General features: G+C 40.3%; 1 protein-coding gene across 11 annotated transcripts in view; it reads left to right on the forward strand.

Moving 5' to 3' along the window:
* Positions 1–5,934: 5,934 nt before the first annotated feature.
* The window catches only part of itpr1b (inositol 1,4,5-trisphosphate receptor, type 1b), an 80,042-nt gene continuing 69,305 nt past the window's right edge, over positions 5,935–16,671 (forward strand). For all 11 annotated transcript variants that reach the window (XM_040003351.1, XM_040003354.1, XM_040003353.1 and 8 more), the window contains exons 1-3: positions 5,935–6,139; positions 7,173–7,286; positions 13,424–13,494. In XM_040003351.1, coding sequence (XP_039859285.1) covers positions 7,195–7,286; positions 13,424–13,494 — 163 coding nt within the window. In that variant the 5' untranslated portion in view covers positions 5,935–6,139; positions 7,173–7,194. The remainder of the gene's footprint in view (positions 6,140–7,172; positions 7,287–13,423; positions 13,495–16,671) is intronic.

A 16,671-nucleotide genomic window follows, 5' to 3' on the forward strand; every position in this document is an offset into this window, starting at 1 on the left:
CAAGTGCTTGCCCATAAGTTGGGGTTTTCTCTCTGTTATTGTAGGGTCTCTACTTTACAGAATAAAGCAGCTTGAGGTGACTCATGTTGCGATTTGGCGCTATATAAATAGACTAGAATTGAACTCAGAGATGAATAGAAGAGTACAGTGCTGTCAGAGCACTCAGTCTTCCTTTAAGAACAATTCTTCATTCTTCTATATAATATGTTTGTTTTCATCATGACACCTCTGCTTCACTGCCCCCACTTTGATTTGGCCTGATAGGCTTTACCTAAATGTCTTGCCTGGTGTAGCTCGAAAGGACAAAAGATAAGGTACACCTTGATCCTTATGTGAGCAATGCATCACATTGATAAAGGAGCGAGACACTATTTAAGGGTGAATGAACAGTGGAGAAATTACAACTGGCAGTCCATTTGTTCAGAAGTGGGGCACCTCTCTGATGAGGGAGCAGATGTCCTTGTCTTGAATCCCGCAGCCAAATCAAGGGGAAAAGAAAAAATGACAGATATCTGCGGGGCCTCATATGTCAAAGGCATTTCAAATTCCAGTTTGGGACACATTTTAAAACTCTTGACTTTGTTGTTTCAGTGTTAAGAGAAGACATATTTTAATCTGCAGTCTCTTTCAACAACACGTCATTAATTCTAATGTGTTTTAAAGAACTTGACAACACCTGACTAGCTGTGCTCTCTCAGGTTGTAGCAGAACACATAAAACATTGGCCTTTGTGCTGACATAACTGTCAAATGTGTGAAATAAGTTGTTTTTTGTTCTCATTGAAGCCATCAGAGCAAAGTATCTCAACGTTCAATAGAACTGCTGGCTGCTCTTCTAAGGAGTCACAGTAGTTTTTTTCCTTTCCTCCCCCTGTCGTGCTCTGATCTAGCGGAGTAAATTGCAATTTGCAGTTTCACTTCAGTGTTAAAGGAAGGTAGCGTTAAAGAGGGTTTTCAACGTGGCTCCTCCCTTCACAGATGTGAAGTTAAATTTGGCCCAGGGCACCTGCAGCAAGCTCAGCAGGAAGTTCTGGAGCCCAAGAAGCACCCGCCTCCACAGCTGCACTCAGTACTGATCAGAACACCACATATGTGCATTTTTTCTACTCTTACATACAACAAGTTGTTAACCAGACCTGTCCTTTGGAGTGTATTATTACTTTAGGAAATGCTTCAGTGAAACGTCACACCATTATTAGTGTGACTTAAATTGAAGGGCGACTCTTGAAAGGATGGATATCAGTTTTAGAGAACCTGAAAATAACCGGTTTAATCACAACCTCACTTATGCCAAGGATTTCCACTGATATAAGCACTGTCATTATTTCCCACTGCAATCACAAGCTTTGCTTAATGACCCGCTGTTTCACAGGTTTAAACGCTTGGTTGAGCAAGAGTGCGTATCGGCATAAGACAACTCATCTGCAGGCTATTACACTTAAGGATATTTAAATCATGTGCAGCAGCTCACGGAAAAATATAAGCCCCAGTTCCATTATTGGTCTTGTCATATCTTTCCACCATATAACAGAGACTAAGTTTAGTAAGCTGCTACTTTATAGCATGCAGTGAAAGTGAAGCTGGAGTCCTCCCATCCTCCTGATCCTAATGATTACCCGTCTTTAAAACAGCTTATGGAACATGTTCTCCAGGTTAAATAGGTGACTTCAGACCACTGTCTCCTCCTCCAGATATTGTTTCCCTCAGTGGGACTGGGTCACACAGGAAACTCTGCTAACGTCCACCTGTGCACATCAGACGCCTGGGAGACATATGGATACGGTGTGTCATATTGATTATGCCGTAACCAAGGTGACGTGGTGAAGTGATCCTCTGGTCTGTGCACATTGCTTTTGAAGAGGAGACTCATCGGCCATGAAATATCCAAAGCACACTTCTATCTAGATGCTATCAGACTCACTGTTACATTTTTTTTAGAGTGAGTGGGTTACATTTGCTATAAATTGAATATAGATCCAGCACAAAATGATTTTTCTTATATGAAAAAAAAATCACAAGGCCTAATTAGAAAATCTCTGCAGCTGGTCTAATCAGACTATTTCCATTGGGGATATGCAGGCCATTATACCAGCATAATTATCTGGTATTTTTAGGGAGGTAGATCTCTACTTTATGCCCCAGTGTCTTACTAATACCTGTTGTCTTACAGGCTATAAAATAGCTAGGATCTGTATTTCTTTACAGCTTTGAGATGAAAAAAAAATCTCTTATCTCCTTCTGGTTAATTATGTTCTCCTATTTCACTTCTTTTGCTGTCATTGGTCAACCACTAAGCACGTACAGGAAGCTTCCTCCGAGCAGCTTGCTTTCATGCATCGTTGGGGCTGCCAACTACCCTGCTTACCACTTGTCTGCATGTGGTTCTGTGTGTGCAATCTGATTAAAACTGAAGTACCATGTGTGGACTCGACTCCACGGGGGTGTGATGTCATTCACAGCCTGCATACGTCACGTACTGAAAAAGGCTGGGAGACCAGGAGAGGAAAGCAGATTGTTGTCTCTTTTCAGACTTTGCAAGAAGATCCTGTGCTCAGTTAGTGTGTTTTTACACCACATTTGTTTACGGCACATTTGTTTACGCCATCTGCCGCACAGTTGTGCATGTTGCATGCTGATATTGACTAAGCTTAGGGTTTAGGAAGTCCAATAAAAATAATTTCCGTTGGGATTCAGAAGTAGTATTAAAAAAGCACCAGGAGTCAGCCAACCTAAAACAGAAATGAGCCTTTATAAGCTGATGCAACAAACTGAGAAACACAAAGCAAGAACCTGGTACAGGAACACTAGAGAGGCTACACAAAACAGGGTAAAGAAGGGACTAGTACATGCACACACATACACACTAGGTGACTGGTGATTAGGCATAGGTGGGAAATAAATACGTGAAGCTAAGACAGTGGGACAGGCAGTCATGGAGGATGGAAAGGAAGAAATAGTATCACAACAGGACACATAATAAAACATGCCGTCAAAGTAAAAACAGGAAATAACTAACTTCACTTCTTAGTGTTAGAAAATACCACTGCAAGAGAATCTCGAAACAAAACCAAACAAAGAAGTATAACAGGAACCATGACAGTGAAGTTCTACCAGTATTCTACATTTAGCTTGAAATTGCTAATAAGTCATTATCTGTGGTTCTTGCTCCCAGTGGCTTCATGCCTTGAGTGGTTTCCTGTCCCAGATCCACAACACCAATAAGAGAGTGATAGGGTTACAGAGCCCTCCTTTCCTCCTTTTTTCAACACTGTAGAGCTGATGTGGACTTGGGAACTTAACGTTATAACAGTGAACACTGAACAGCTGTTGCCTTTTAATATATCTTTTCCTCAATTTCCCCTATTTTGCTTGTATACCATCATTTCTGATGAATGCGGGGCTTGGTTTCGCAAGCGTGGCCCACACAGGGCCTATCAGAGGCTCAGAAGAGAATACTACCAGCCATTGTGCCTACACATTGCTGCAAAGGGAAGGCCTGGAATCTGCATGAGAATACTCGCTGTAACACATGCACAATGATGAGTCTCACAATCTCTGCTCCCACACAGATGGTCGCTGCATTTTGTCATCCCACTGTCTCCTTTGCACTCCCAGCATGCAGATGTTGTATTTGCTAATTTGATAGTCATTTGTAAATTTAGTGCATCTCCCGTCAGCTACGAGATGAATCACCCGTCCTTCCAACCAATCTGGGTTCTTGTCCACGACCCTTAAATTACACGAGAGATCAAGCTGTCTCCACACCTATCCTGCCTCATATCTATCTATACCGCTGAGTCTGTTGTGTTCATGCATCCTATGTGTGAGTGTGTGTGTGTGTCTTCCTGGAGCACGTGACTTCTTCACGTTAAAGGAGGCTACTAGAATTAAAACGCTGACCAAAGGAACCCAGAGAATAAAGAGGGCACTGTGTTCACCAAGCTACAAATCAAGCCATTTCTGACATCGTTTTCTGCAATTCACAAAACACAGCAGCAGTTGTGTCCAGTTTTATATTTATAAACTTCCTCCCTAGCCAGTCGTCTGTACAGTGTATCCATGACAACTGAGTACTCAGTGATTTGTGTTCAACTTCACTTAATGTCAAATTCAACCAAAGCTTCTAAATATTTTAGAGTAAAGAAAGGTTAGTGTCTGATGTCGTGAAGTCCTGACAGCGATGCTGAGAGACAAGTCACCCCCCTCCCATCTGTCCCCCAATGATTCGGGCAGTCTGTTTTTACATTGTGGTTTTTAATGCTCTTTTGATCGAGATTGTTTCATAGTTGGGTAACGATGATGGATTGGACAGCCGTTAAGCTGGAAGAGCAATTCACTGTACAGAAAGTGACGTAACACGCGCAGTAATAATAAGTGGTTTTGTACAAGTAGACTGCGAGATGTGGTCAACACAAAGAATACAGAGCATCAGAGCATGAATATCAGAGGGGTTTTGGCCTTAGATAGCTCTACTACATAACAACATGCAGCCATTTACATCTGAAAGACCCCACTGTGTGTGTAAAAAGCAAATGTGGAATGTAGAAAGTGAAAAGAAGCACTTTTATGGTAATGGACACTTATCCAACCCCATTTAGTCCTCTTACAATCTCTCCACATCCGGTAGCTAAGAAACCAAATCAAGAGCTAATTGATGGGCTTGGTTAATACCACTGGGCCCATTTTTGGGATGAAAGTGCTCTTTCTCCTCGTACATCTCTTGCTTCCTCATTGAAATTGCAATTATGACTCATTATGAATTAATCAAGCTTTTAAGGATTTTCAGATATTCGTGTTTTGGAAGAATTGCTAGGATCACTTTAAGGACTTTCTCCTTCCTATTTTTTTTTATTAATCTTTGTAAATTTGGCATCTGGCAGTGCTTACAACTATTTCAGTGCACAGAAGAGTCTGTTCCAGTTCAGTAGCCTAAAATGACACACTGTGGTTTTACTGGGTCGCTGCAAAAAAAAAAAAATAGATCACTCAAAATTGACTGAGAGACTGAGGTTGTGAGGTTGCCAAAGCTTACCTTACAAATTTAAAAACTTGTTGGCAAGTAGGCAGGTCCATCTCTGTTTCTAGGATGCATAGACCATTTAATTTAATGGAAGCAAAGCAAATAAATACATTACAAACCCAGGAATCTGACTGCTTGCGACTGAATCAGTGTTCCTGACAGGAGGCTGCCCACACAATGGATGTCTTTATCTCGTGTCCTTTCACTTTGGCATGCACAGCATGACCCCCTCTTTACAAGGCAGTGTGGTTGCCTCTGTTTTTGACATCATATACGTAAAATAATGTAGACACTAAAAAATCAAACAAACAAAAAAACAAGTCACATGCATGTGACCCCCCCCCCTCCCCCCGAGATATGTTTACTAGTCCAGAACACGTGTCTATGGGTTTTATTTGTATGTGATATTACAGACGTTCTATCAGTGTTAGGTATGGGGTGGCTGTAGCTCAGGCAGTAGAGCAGGTCGTTTGCTTATCGGAAGGTTGTAAGTTCGATATCCTGATTGCTCCAGTCTACATGCCAAATGGGCAAGATACTAACCCTGAGTTGCTCTCTGATGCATCACTTGGAATATCAATGTTAGATAGAAAGAGTGCTTGTGTTAGGCAAGTTACATAATGTACTTTGAGTGCTCAGATAGAGTACCATTTATCTACAGAGTATTTAAAAGACACCATAGTTTCTTCATTCTTATGGCTAATTATACATTTTAAAAATATATACATATTTTACTTTTTTATTATTATGCCACTGGGCATGAATACATTGTATTTATTTACAATAATTAAGGTCACGTATTTCCGCTCCAGGTTGAAAATTGTTTCTGTTTTTGAGTTAAATGCCTAAAGAACTACATTACCCAAGAAGCACTGCCGTATTATAAATAGTAACGAAAGGGGCGTTCCTGCGGTGACATGTGGAGGAGGTAAGAAGAGGATTGTTGCCGAGGACGCATTCAGCTGTCAGAGATAACGTCGCTCAGGCTGCTCTTACCTGGAGTTTCACTGCCATGGACTTAACCGAGGATAGGACTGTGGAAATTATCCCGTGCTGACCCACTTCTTCCCGCGGTTCTCTCTGCCTCTATCCTTTGACGCCTTCATTTTAGTTCTGTCAGGTAAAGTCCTTGCCTGTGCGCGCTATTTTTTTTTTTCCAGGCTCGGGCTTTGTTCATTTTGTCACTGAGATGCAAGCATCCCTGTCAAGGAAGTAGCCCACGCGCTCGTTTGTTTCTGTTGTCTTGCTGCAGCTCGTGCGACCTGACATGTAATGTAGCTAGAATGCTCGTGCAACTCGGTTCAAATGTGCCACGAGACGTTTAAATTAGTTTACGTGCTTTGACACAGGGCTGTAGAGAAGGGAATAGAAAGTTTACATGTCTAGCGTGGATTGAGACTTCTGATTTCATTTTTTAAATTTTAATCTTTTATTATTTTTGTTAAATGTCTCTGTTCCTTCACAATCACATCCAGGACTATAAATATGTTTGCCCCTTAGTGATGTTTGATGCTACAGTGTTACAGACAATGAGCTTCTCAGTCTGAAATGATGGTGACATAGGTTTTGGGTGGTTCTTAGTAACTGCAAAAATCACAGATTATATAGACCACACAAGGTATAGCTGGTGGTCTTTCATTCGAGCTGAGGTCTCGTAGCCTGAAAACAAACAGGTCACCTAAATGCCAGACCTATTGCTTTCACCCAGCTATAACAGCACAATGCACATGAAGCTTTTTACTGTTTCATTTCTAACAAATCTATGAACGAATATTGCATAAATATGTACAAGCTGTACTGTTAGGCAGAACTGGCAACAAAATAAAGCCATACAAGGGGAATGGACGGCTTTGTAGTTCAGTTATTTGTGGTTAATGTTTATAATAGTAGTTTTTGTTATAGCCATTGGTGATTTTGCAGTAGGTGGTGCTCTGAGAATGGCCTAAAAAATCAAGTAGGTATACTATGGGTAGCAAAATCATAAAGGTAATAATAGTTTAAATAGGTGATCATAACCACTGCAGCTTACAGTATAGGTACACCTGAATTGTATTACTGCATGAAATGATTTAAATGTCTTAAATAAGTATGGCTTGCTTGTATTTGCTGTCTGTCATGATTCTTTAAATTCTCATGTTGTCAACTTTTTGCAGGTGTTATCACCACGGAGAAACCATGTCAGACAAAATGTCCAGTTTCCTCCATATCGGGGACATCTGTTCCCTGTATGCAGAAGGCTCCACCAGTGGATTTATCAGCACTTTAGGGTAAGCCTTCCTGTGTTTATCTTAATTTTCATGACTCCTCCACCATCTCCCTATTCCAACACACTGCAAAACGAACAAACTAACCCATGTAATGAATGAGTTGTTTCGAGCCAAGGCCAAAAGACCAAGTGTTGTTTTTCTTTAAGTATCTCACCCAATTTTCTTTCATAAGCTTCACTTATAATGTACAACATGAATGGCGATACCAATGTATATATTGGCCTCTAACAAATATCAGATTGGCCAGTCTTTAGTCAACATAAAAAAGGTGATAGTGAATAACTGATTTAACCAAAATTAATGAAAAAGAAAGATGAGGTTTTTTTCAGGTGTTTCCAGTTCAGTTGAGGTATTGCAGAGACTGGGATAGAAAAATATTTGGACTAGGCAGGAAAACGTAACAGGATTTGGTCCTTTGGAGGCTTTATTTTGCATACTGTTTAGCCTGTCTTGCAGATGGCCAGGCATCAATATTTTAGCTCAAATATTAGTACAGTAATGGGTAGAACTTGTTCGTTATGCTGCAGTTTTGTTGCTTGGTTTTACCAGCAGTGGCTGGTAAATGCTGTCTCTTAGTAAATTATTTAAAATAGAACACAGTATCTACCAGCTCTAGCAGCTTTTACAGAAGACGCTAATACACCTTGCTTGTAATCTTCAAATTTAAGGACATCTATGCTGTGTGTACCTGATGTGTTGCAACTTATTTCAGTCAAATGTGTAGCTTTTCTTATCTATGAATACACAGCAACATACCATGTCACTCTGGATAACTGTGTCAGTCCAGTGTTCTCTCTGAGAAGTGCTAGGTCCTGTAGTTGTAGCTTTGTTTATTTATTTTGTGTTTGCTTGCTGTTCTGTGCCTGAAATTACTCTCCCGGTACATGCTGAGTACCATGTTTTCAACTAGTTGACATCTCCACTCCTTCCTAATTATAGGCAGTGAGTTAAAAGTGCATCTCATTATGTGGAAATTGAGAAAGTCTTGACACACAACTGGCACACAGAGGAAAAACAGAAGGCTAAAAGAGGAACAGCGGGCGATCATTGATGTGAATGTTCCTGTCCAGCGTCTGGCATCTTAGGCTTCAGCACCCAGAATTAGCCTGTTTCTCTCCCTCCTGCTTCTTTCTGTTTGCTGTCCTGGGGAGTTTGTTTTTCTTCTCCTGAGGTGAAAATGGGCACAGCATCTGTATTGTCCTGTCCTCCCTCTCCCTTTTAAGAGCTGCAGTTTTTCTGCTCTTGCCTTGTCACTATTTCAGTTTGCCGTTTACCAGAGGATGAGTCGAGCCCTTCTCCTTGCCTTCAGACGCTATGCTCTTAAACAATTTTAGTGTTATGCGTCACCTACCATAGCAACAAATGTGAGCACAGCTTTGAAGGCTACCACCATGACGGAGCTTGTCAATTTTCCTATCTTGTGTTGTTATGCCAAGTAATCCCCCCTCCCAGCCCATCCGCTTCTGTGAGCGCTCTCTGTTAAAGGGAATAGCTTAGAGGACGTACCTATAAATAGATTTATTGTATTAAGTGTTGCACTCCTGAGAGACAGGTGCATTTACCTGGATCACGACTGGTGCGGGAAGACTGACAATCAATGATGGTGTAGCCCTGAAGGCCACTTTCTGCCCTTGGATTTCACTGACTCCTGAGTTTCATGTTTCTTTTGGAGCTCGGCCCATCGGTGCATCAGTGTGATCGAGGTGATCAGCTTTTCATTTCTGCAGCGAAGTTTCTCACGACATGTGACTTCTGCATCGTCACAGGGCTCCTGCAGTGTGCAAGTGTGTACAGAATGACCTATAAAAAGATGCACCTGAATCAACCTGCTCGTGCATCCTACACAAGTGTCCTCTTTGTGCTGATATACTGTCTTATAGTTATCCCAGGGGCTTCCCCTGAATTGTAATTATCGTACTACTGACTTTAAATTTGTGCTTTCACTGGAGGTTGATGATTTAGAAAACTATGATTCAAAGAGGAATAATGTTCCCAAAATAGAGGCCCTGAAAGACAGGAGAATTGCTTACAGCTTATAATTTTAAGCTACAGGAATGATTTCAGCAACTTCTCAAACCCCTTTGAAATGTGGTGGTTTACACTGTTTGGATTCTAAAAAAAGGCTTTCAGACACCTAATATCTGTCCAGTTCTTTGAACTCAGGTGTCACATCTGAACTTGGACAGATTTCTCTTTTGCAGCAAAGGGAGTGCTGACAGTAAGGCTGAAACTGTCAATGTACTGGTCAGTCTGTGTTCCCACCTTCACCTATGGTGATAAATTGTGGATGGTACCCCAAATGATACGATAAATAGATACAAAGCAGCAAAAATATCTGCAAAGATTACCTGGGCTCAGCCTTAGGTTGAGGAGCTTAGTTATTTGTGAGTGGGTAAGAATAGATTTGCTTCTCCTCTGCATCAGAAGAAATTTGAGGTAGCTAGGATGCCTCCAGGGACATCTTCTAGATGAGGTCATTAAGGTGAGTCCCACTGGAAGGAGACTCTGGGGCAGACCCAAGACATGCTGGAGAGATTGTGTGTCTTTGCTTGCTTGGGAACATTTTAGGGACATCATAAAAAAGATTTGTCATGACAATGAAACTTGTATTTCTTCTGACTGACAGAGCTGTGACAGAGCAGAATTAATATTGCATATACTGTTGTGTCAGATTAATTCATCTATGATTGTAGAAGCATGTAAAATACGGAGGAAAGTAGCAGTTAGTAATTAGTTTCAAGCAACCAATTTATTTATATAGCACTTTCAGACAACTCCCAGCTGAAAACAAAGTGCTGTACACTTTACACGCCAAAAAACAATACCTTGAATAAGTTAAAAAATTTGTATTAGTTACAAGCTACTAATGCTGGGATGGGGCTCCTCTGTTATATTTGAGCTGGCAAGACATTAAGTGTTTACACCTTGGACGTCTACTAGAGTTAACCTTGCTTCTCTATTCTGAACTGAGCAGTTGCTTTCACATTTCAGGTCTGCTTTCAGAACAGAATGATTGGGTGTGCATCAAAAGTCATAGTGAGAGCAACCTCTGCCTATATACACATTATTGCCAAAATTATTCTCCCACCCATCCAAATCATTGAATTCAGGTGTTCCAATCACATCCATGGTCACAGGTGCATTACATCAACCTAGTACCTAGGCATCAGCTCAGTGAATTCCAGCGTGGTACCGTGATAGGACGTCACCTGCGCAACATGTCCATTCATGACATTTCCTTGCTACTAAATATTCTACAGTCAGCTGTTAGTGGTAGTGGGAGTGATTGGGAACAACAACAACCCAGCCACTAACTTGTAGACCACGTAAAATCACAGACTAGGATCAGCAGATGTTGAGGAACATCATGTGTAGAGGTCACCAATTTTCTGCAGAGTGAGTTGCTATAGACCTGCAAACTTCATGTGGCCTTCAGATTACTTCAAGAACAGTGTGTAGAGAACTTTATGGAATTGGTTTCCATGGCTGAGCAGCTGCATCCAAGCCTTACATCACCATTGCAATGCAAAGTGTTGAATGCAGTGGTGTAAAGCATGTTGCCGCTGGACTCTAGAGCAGTGGAGAGATGTTCTCTGGAGTAATGAATCACAATTCTTCAACTGGCAATCTGATGGCCGAGTCTGGGTTTGCTGGTACGAGGATTGGTATAAGAATAATTTCAGACTGCATTGTGCCAAGTATAAAGTTTGGTGGAGGGTGGGTTTTTCAGGAGTTAGCCTCGGCCCCTTCTGTAAAAGAAACTCTTAATCCTTTGTCATTTAGAGACATTTTGTACAATTTCATGCTCCCAACTTTGTGGGATCAGTTTGGGGATGGCCCCTTCTTTTTACCACAACACTATTCACTAGTGCACAAAGCAAGGTCCATGAAGACATGGATGGGTGAGATTGGTGTAAAAGACTTCACTGGCCTGCACAGAGTCCTGACCTCAACCTTAGAACACATTTGGGATGAATTAGAGCGGACTCAGGCCTTCTTGTCCAACATCAGTGTCTAACCTCACAAATGTATTTCTGGAAGAGTGGTCAAAAATTCCCAGCAACCCACTCCTGAACCTTGTGGAACAGCTAAGGCTGATATAGCTGCAAAGGTCGGACTGACAACATATTAAGCCCTATGGATTAAGAATGGGATGTCACTCAAGTTCATATGGCTGTGAAGGCAGATGAGCGAATATTTTTGGCAATATAGTGTAGCTTACTGGAGCTACCATCTGGAATCTATTCTAATGGTCATCAAACAATCTTTATTGATAAATACTGAAGTGTTAAAACTCATCATTAAGGGTACAGTGGAGTCTAAAACAGTCTACGGTGAAGTTTGACCGGTCAGTGCAGTACCCCTAAGTTAAGTCAATTTCAGGGTTTTGTTTGTGTGTCTATTTTTCTTTTTTCTTTTTTTTCTTTTTGATGTTCTGCGCATTCGCACTGAGGTGATTAAAGTTGGTCAGCACATGCTTAAGTGTCCCACAAATCCAGGCCAGTGAGTCAACATTCATAATACCAGAACAGCACTCATAGATTCTGGATATTTGGTCGAGGGATGTACACTAGTAGTTAAGTCCATGTTTAAAAGTTGCTACCTTTGGGAGTTGGCACCAGAAATACTACAAATATAAACAAATTATTCTATAAATGCATAAAAGCATTAGAGCATTGGTTTTAAGATTTTATGATGCCACTGTCTCTATAAGGGGTTGCAGCCCTGACTGAAGGCTATGCCCCCTACCCTTTGTGTGAAGGGTTTAAACAAGCTAGGTGAAGAGTAAGTGCATGACACTTGTGTAAACCAGCACAGTTCTGCAGTACTTTAAATGAAGAAAATGAGAGCATCTATATAGGCTGTGTCAGGGTAAAGCGGCAATATGACCAGTCAACTAAAGCAATTTGTAACCACCTTTGATACAGCTATGTTGATGCTAGCATGCAAGAAAAGCGGGATACTGCTGCTAGCATTCCTTACATTTGCACACTTGGGGTGTGTGTGTGTTTGTGTGTGTGTGTGTGTGTGTGTGTGTGTGTGTGTGTGTGTGTGTGTGTGTGTGTGTGTGTGTGTGCCTGCACAATTCTGTGATTGCATAAACAGAAACATGTCAAAAGTGGCCTATATTCCATACATTTAAAGCATTAAATTTGATTATTAAAGTATGTCTCTTGAATACTCATGCACTGTTTGCATGGTCAGTATTTAACCTTTTCCGGTAGATTATGCTTTTCGGTATTTTGAGTGTTTTGCTGTTAGACTTCTTCTCCCTTTTTGGCTTGTTTAAACGATTTTTGAATTGTTAAGACATCAGAAAGCCTTTAATTGTCATTGTACTTGGCATTACAGTGAAGTTAGGTGTTCTGCTCTAATGTGGTGCTTTAAAATAAACACATACATAAAATATATTTAAAATACATAAAATGACATATGTTTAAGTGCACAGTATAAAACCGTTATGGAGCTATCTTTATTTGTTGGGAGCGATTACTGGATTTGGAAGCTGTGAGTGAATCTGGTACCTCTGGATTTCATGGATCAGTAACGCCTACAGAAGGCAGCAGTTCAAACAGATGGTGACCTGGGTGAGACGGCCTTTGATAATGTTTTGGGCTCTGCAGAGAATGTGGCTGTTCAAAATGCCTGTCCCAAGCAGCATCCCTAATTTTGACTATAAACTGTTAAGATACAGCCACAAGATTTGCATACCTCATTCCCATGAAACACCAACTTGTGGCCAGAAGTTATTGAGTTTGTAGCTATATGTTACTAGTTCAAGGCCACACAATAACCATTTTTGTCTCTACAGGGCTCCATAGAATATGCTACAGTGAACAAATAAAGTAAAAAGTGTTGGAAACACAATACTTTGCTTATTTAAGAAAAGCTTTTTTTTTGTTTGTTTTTGTATTCAGTCATATTTTGGGTACATGAGCTGCATGAATTAGAATAATCCAGATAGTAATGGGTTTTACCTGAATTATCGCCCTAATTTAATATGACTCTCTCATAATATCGTAATATCATTAGGAATGCTGTTATTCAAAAAGTTATTAAACCCTTCTGAGGATTAAAGCAAATTTCATTTGCATATGTCCTTATTGACTCACTCATAATGATGGCTGTCTGTGCAGGCTTGTGGATGATCGCTGTGTGGTACAACCAGATACAGGTGACCTCAACAACCCCCCTAAGAAATTCAGAGGTAAGGTCTAAAAATCACTCGCTTCTCTCTTGATGAACATTTCATGAAATGAGTCTGTGTTGCTGCCATTTTATGCTCACTGCTGCCTTACATTCAAACTGAAAGATGCCGTAGAAACATGCAGGAGAACGCATCAGTCTCACCTGTTACTCATGAGCAAATTGTTTTGTGGTCATTCGTGCCCATGCTCAGGATGGATTATATGCATACATTTTCTGCTTGGATCTTTTATTTAAAAAACTATTTAGAAAATGCAGAGTATAATACAACCCCAATAAGTTATATAAGCCCTGTTTGTTTTCAGAACAACTAACAATATATTTTAAATGGTTTGAAATAGTCTTTACTCTTTTTTTGGATATTAACCCTCACAACTAAAGGTGACTAACTTGGAAGCTGTGTGCACAACTCTTAAAGTTTTTTTGTGCTTGTGAAATGATTTCGAGATGGAAAGGGCAATGGTTATACTAGGATGTCGAGTAGGGAAAACCTAGAAGGACTGCGTTGCCATAATTACCTGAAGCAGTTGAGTACTGTTCAGATATGCTCTCTTGGCAGCAAAGGGAGTAAGAATACATTTGACATATCATTGTACAGCAAACCCTTTTTAGCTGTAATGGATTCATGAATTTTGCTGTTCATATTACAAATTCTGACCCTATTTTGAGTTGTTTTGCAACAGGTAATTCAAAGTGAAATGGCACAGCTGCCAAGGACACATCCACTGACTTGTAGCAGTGCTCCTTCCAAACAGATTAAATTGGTCTCATTAGACATGAGAAGCCTAGCAGGACTTCAAGTGTCCCTGTCATGTCTCAATTGATGATCTCTTATGTCAGGTCATCCCTGAGTGATGATATCCAGGAGGAGAATAGTCTGTGCCCAGAGCCAAAAAGCCAAAGATAAACCTGCACATTATTTGACCAAAAGAAAAATCAAGAATGAATAAAAAGAAGTGTCATTTTGATGGTTGTCTTCATATAGTGTCAGTACCAGGCAGCCAGAAATGGCTGATCCTTTATATCTACTGGCCTAGGGTAAGCAGTTTCCCGACTAGTACGCTGATGGTTTCAGATTCAAGTCTTCTAGTCTAGCAAGTGTTGTTGTGTGGACATAATAGCTTTGTCTCTATCACGTGTGGTTGTGTTATTGTTCTTATATGTAGTTTCTTTCAGGCAGAATGCCAGGCAGCTGTAAACAAAAAGCTTGTCACAGGAACTTGCCGTCCCAGCTTAATAGCAGGGTCTAAACTGACAGCGTGAACACATGCACAGATTAACTAGGAGGCATGTGTCTAAAAATACAATAAGACTGTGTTTTGCTTTTGAACACCAAGTATAGTTCTGCTTTTGATTGTATGCCAACGCTATCAAAGAGGATTTATACATCACCTTCCTCATTCATTGAGATCAGACTGGCTTTGTTAAGAGCTGCGTGAGCTCCAACAGTGTTTACAAAATATAACCAAAGCCTTTATGATGTGCATTCACGGGCCAACCTATTGTTAGGTACAACAAAAGACTTTCAGTCTTATCATATTTCTTTTTTTTTTTATGCAGATGGTGTTCAGTGTACCTCTCGGATGTAGATAATTTGTGTCACATGCTCTGAATCACTGAGTTTAGCTTCTTCTAGCTTCTCTTTCAGTTTTCATACACATTCTTTAATCGCTGACTTTATTTCTGTGTTTCCTGAAATTAGTCTTAATTCATAACTAAGATTTTTTTAAAAAGCACAGAATATTTTCACTTTAGTGCTTAGAACTCGTCCTGTTCTTCCTTCTAAAACCTGTGAATACCTGATTCAAACTAATTTAGTTCTTTAAATCATTTCTTTTGAAAATGCATTATGCTTTTCATCAGTGTAGCTGTATTGTCTGTTTGGCACTGTGTAGGAAAACACCACACACCACATGCGTGAACCATTTCTTTGTTCAGTTATATTCATAGTTTAGCTATAATTGCTTTCCACATAGCATGCTAACCATAGACTGACCTGATTTACTGAAGCATCAGATTCAAAGTAGAACATTTGCAGCTGTGTGTGATGACATGGGGATCTGATTGAGTCACTATTGGGGGAGTGGAGCATTTTAGGTTTAATAAAATGGTGTAATTTTCATAACCACTTAGTGGGAGCAGTCAACCAGGAACTGCTCCAGCCACAATATAAAGTAAATTGTCCTTAGTGGGTCCTATTCATGTTTTTAACACTTCAGGAATCATGCAGATCTTTTGATTTCTTTACGACAACATTGCCCTCAGGCTACTGCAGTAAAAGTGGCCACAGTTCTGTGGTGGAAATGACAGCTTAGGTTCGGGAACACATTTTGTTTCTGTGAAGTTGGAAGTTAAAACTAGTACACAGAAAAAAATATCCAGAGACGCTGTCTTCTTCTCACAGTCTGAATTACTTTTGTCGTCAGCACACAGTTCAGACACACTACCCTTATGAGTCTTGCACATTTAAAGCCTTATATGCTGCTTTTCTGTACCAGGGAAAATTTGGATGAATAGCAGATAGGCAGCAGTCTTTTATGAGTTTAAACAAGGCCTGCTTTTCCAGCTGACGATGCAAAGAAATGTGTTCATGTCTGACTGACCTATTCAAATCATATTCAGAGATGTGGTTAATGAATACACTGCAGTAACTGCATAGGGGAACTGTATAAATGTACTTCTGGTATCATGCTAGGGTTCCTTTTATGACATAAACTTACATATATTATCCTAAATAAAATGGTATATTTAGATTACAGATCATTTTTATGAGTCAAGGAAGCAATAAAGAGATTTTTTTTGGGGGGGTGGGGGTGGTGGTATTGTGAAGTAATACATAATCCAGCCACAGACAGTGGTATCACCTCTTCTATTAAGGCGAGTGTTCAATAGAAACAGAGTGAAACCAGAGCTAAATCCTGACGTCTTGGTTTGGTAATAATAGAACCTGTAAGCTGTTTAAAAAGTCTTTATCTCAAGGATGTATGTAGGGAACCAGTTTTATTTTAAATCTACGTGGCTATGATATGTGTATGTCAGTCTATGTTCACATACAGGTTAACTCCATGATTGCATGTCATTTTACCTGTGCATATAAAACTTTGTGGGTACAGGAAAGCTTGGCGCTCAGCTCTGCTCACTCGTCCTCTCGTGCACAATATTATGGCTGTTTTTGTTG

Source organism: Simochromis diagramma, unplaced genomic scaffold (assembly GCF_900408965.1).
Source record: "Simochromis diagramma unplaced genomic scaffold, fSimDia1.1 OVJJ01000646.1, whole genome shotgun sequence".
In the NCBI taxonomy this organism is placed as follows: Eukaryota; Metazoa; Chordata; class Actinopteri; order Cichliformes; family Cichlidae; genus Simochromis; species Simochromis diagramma.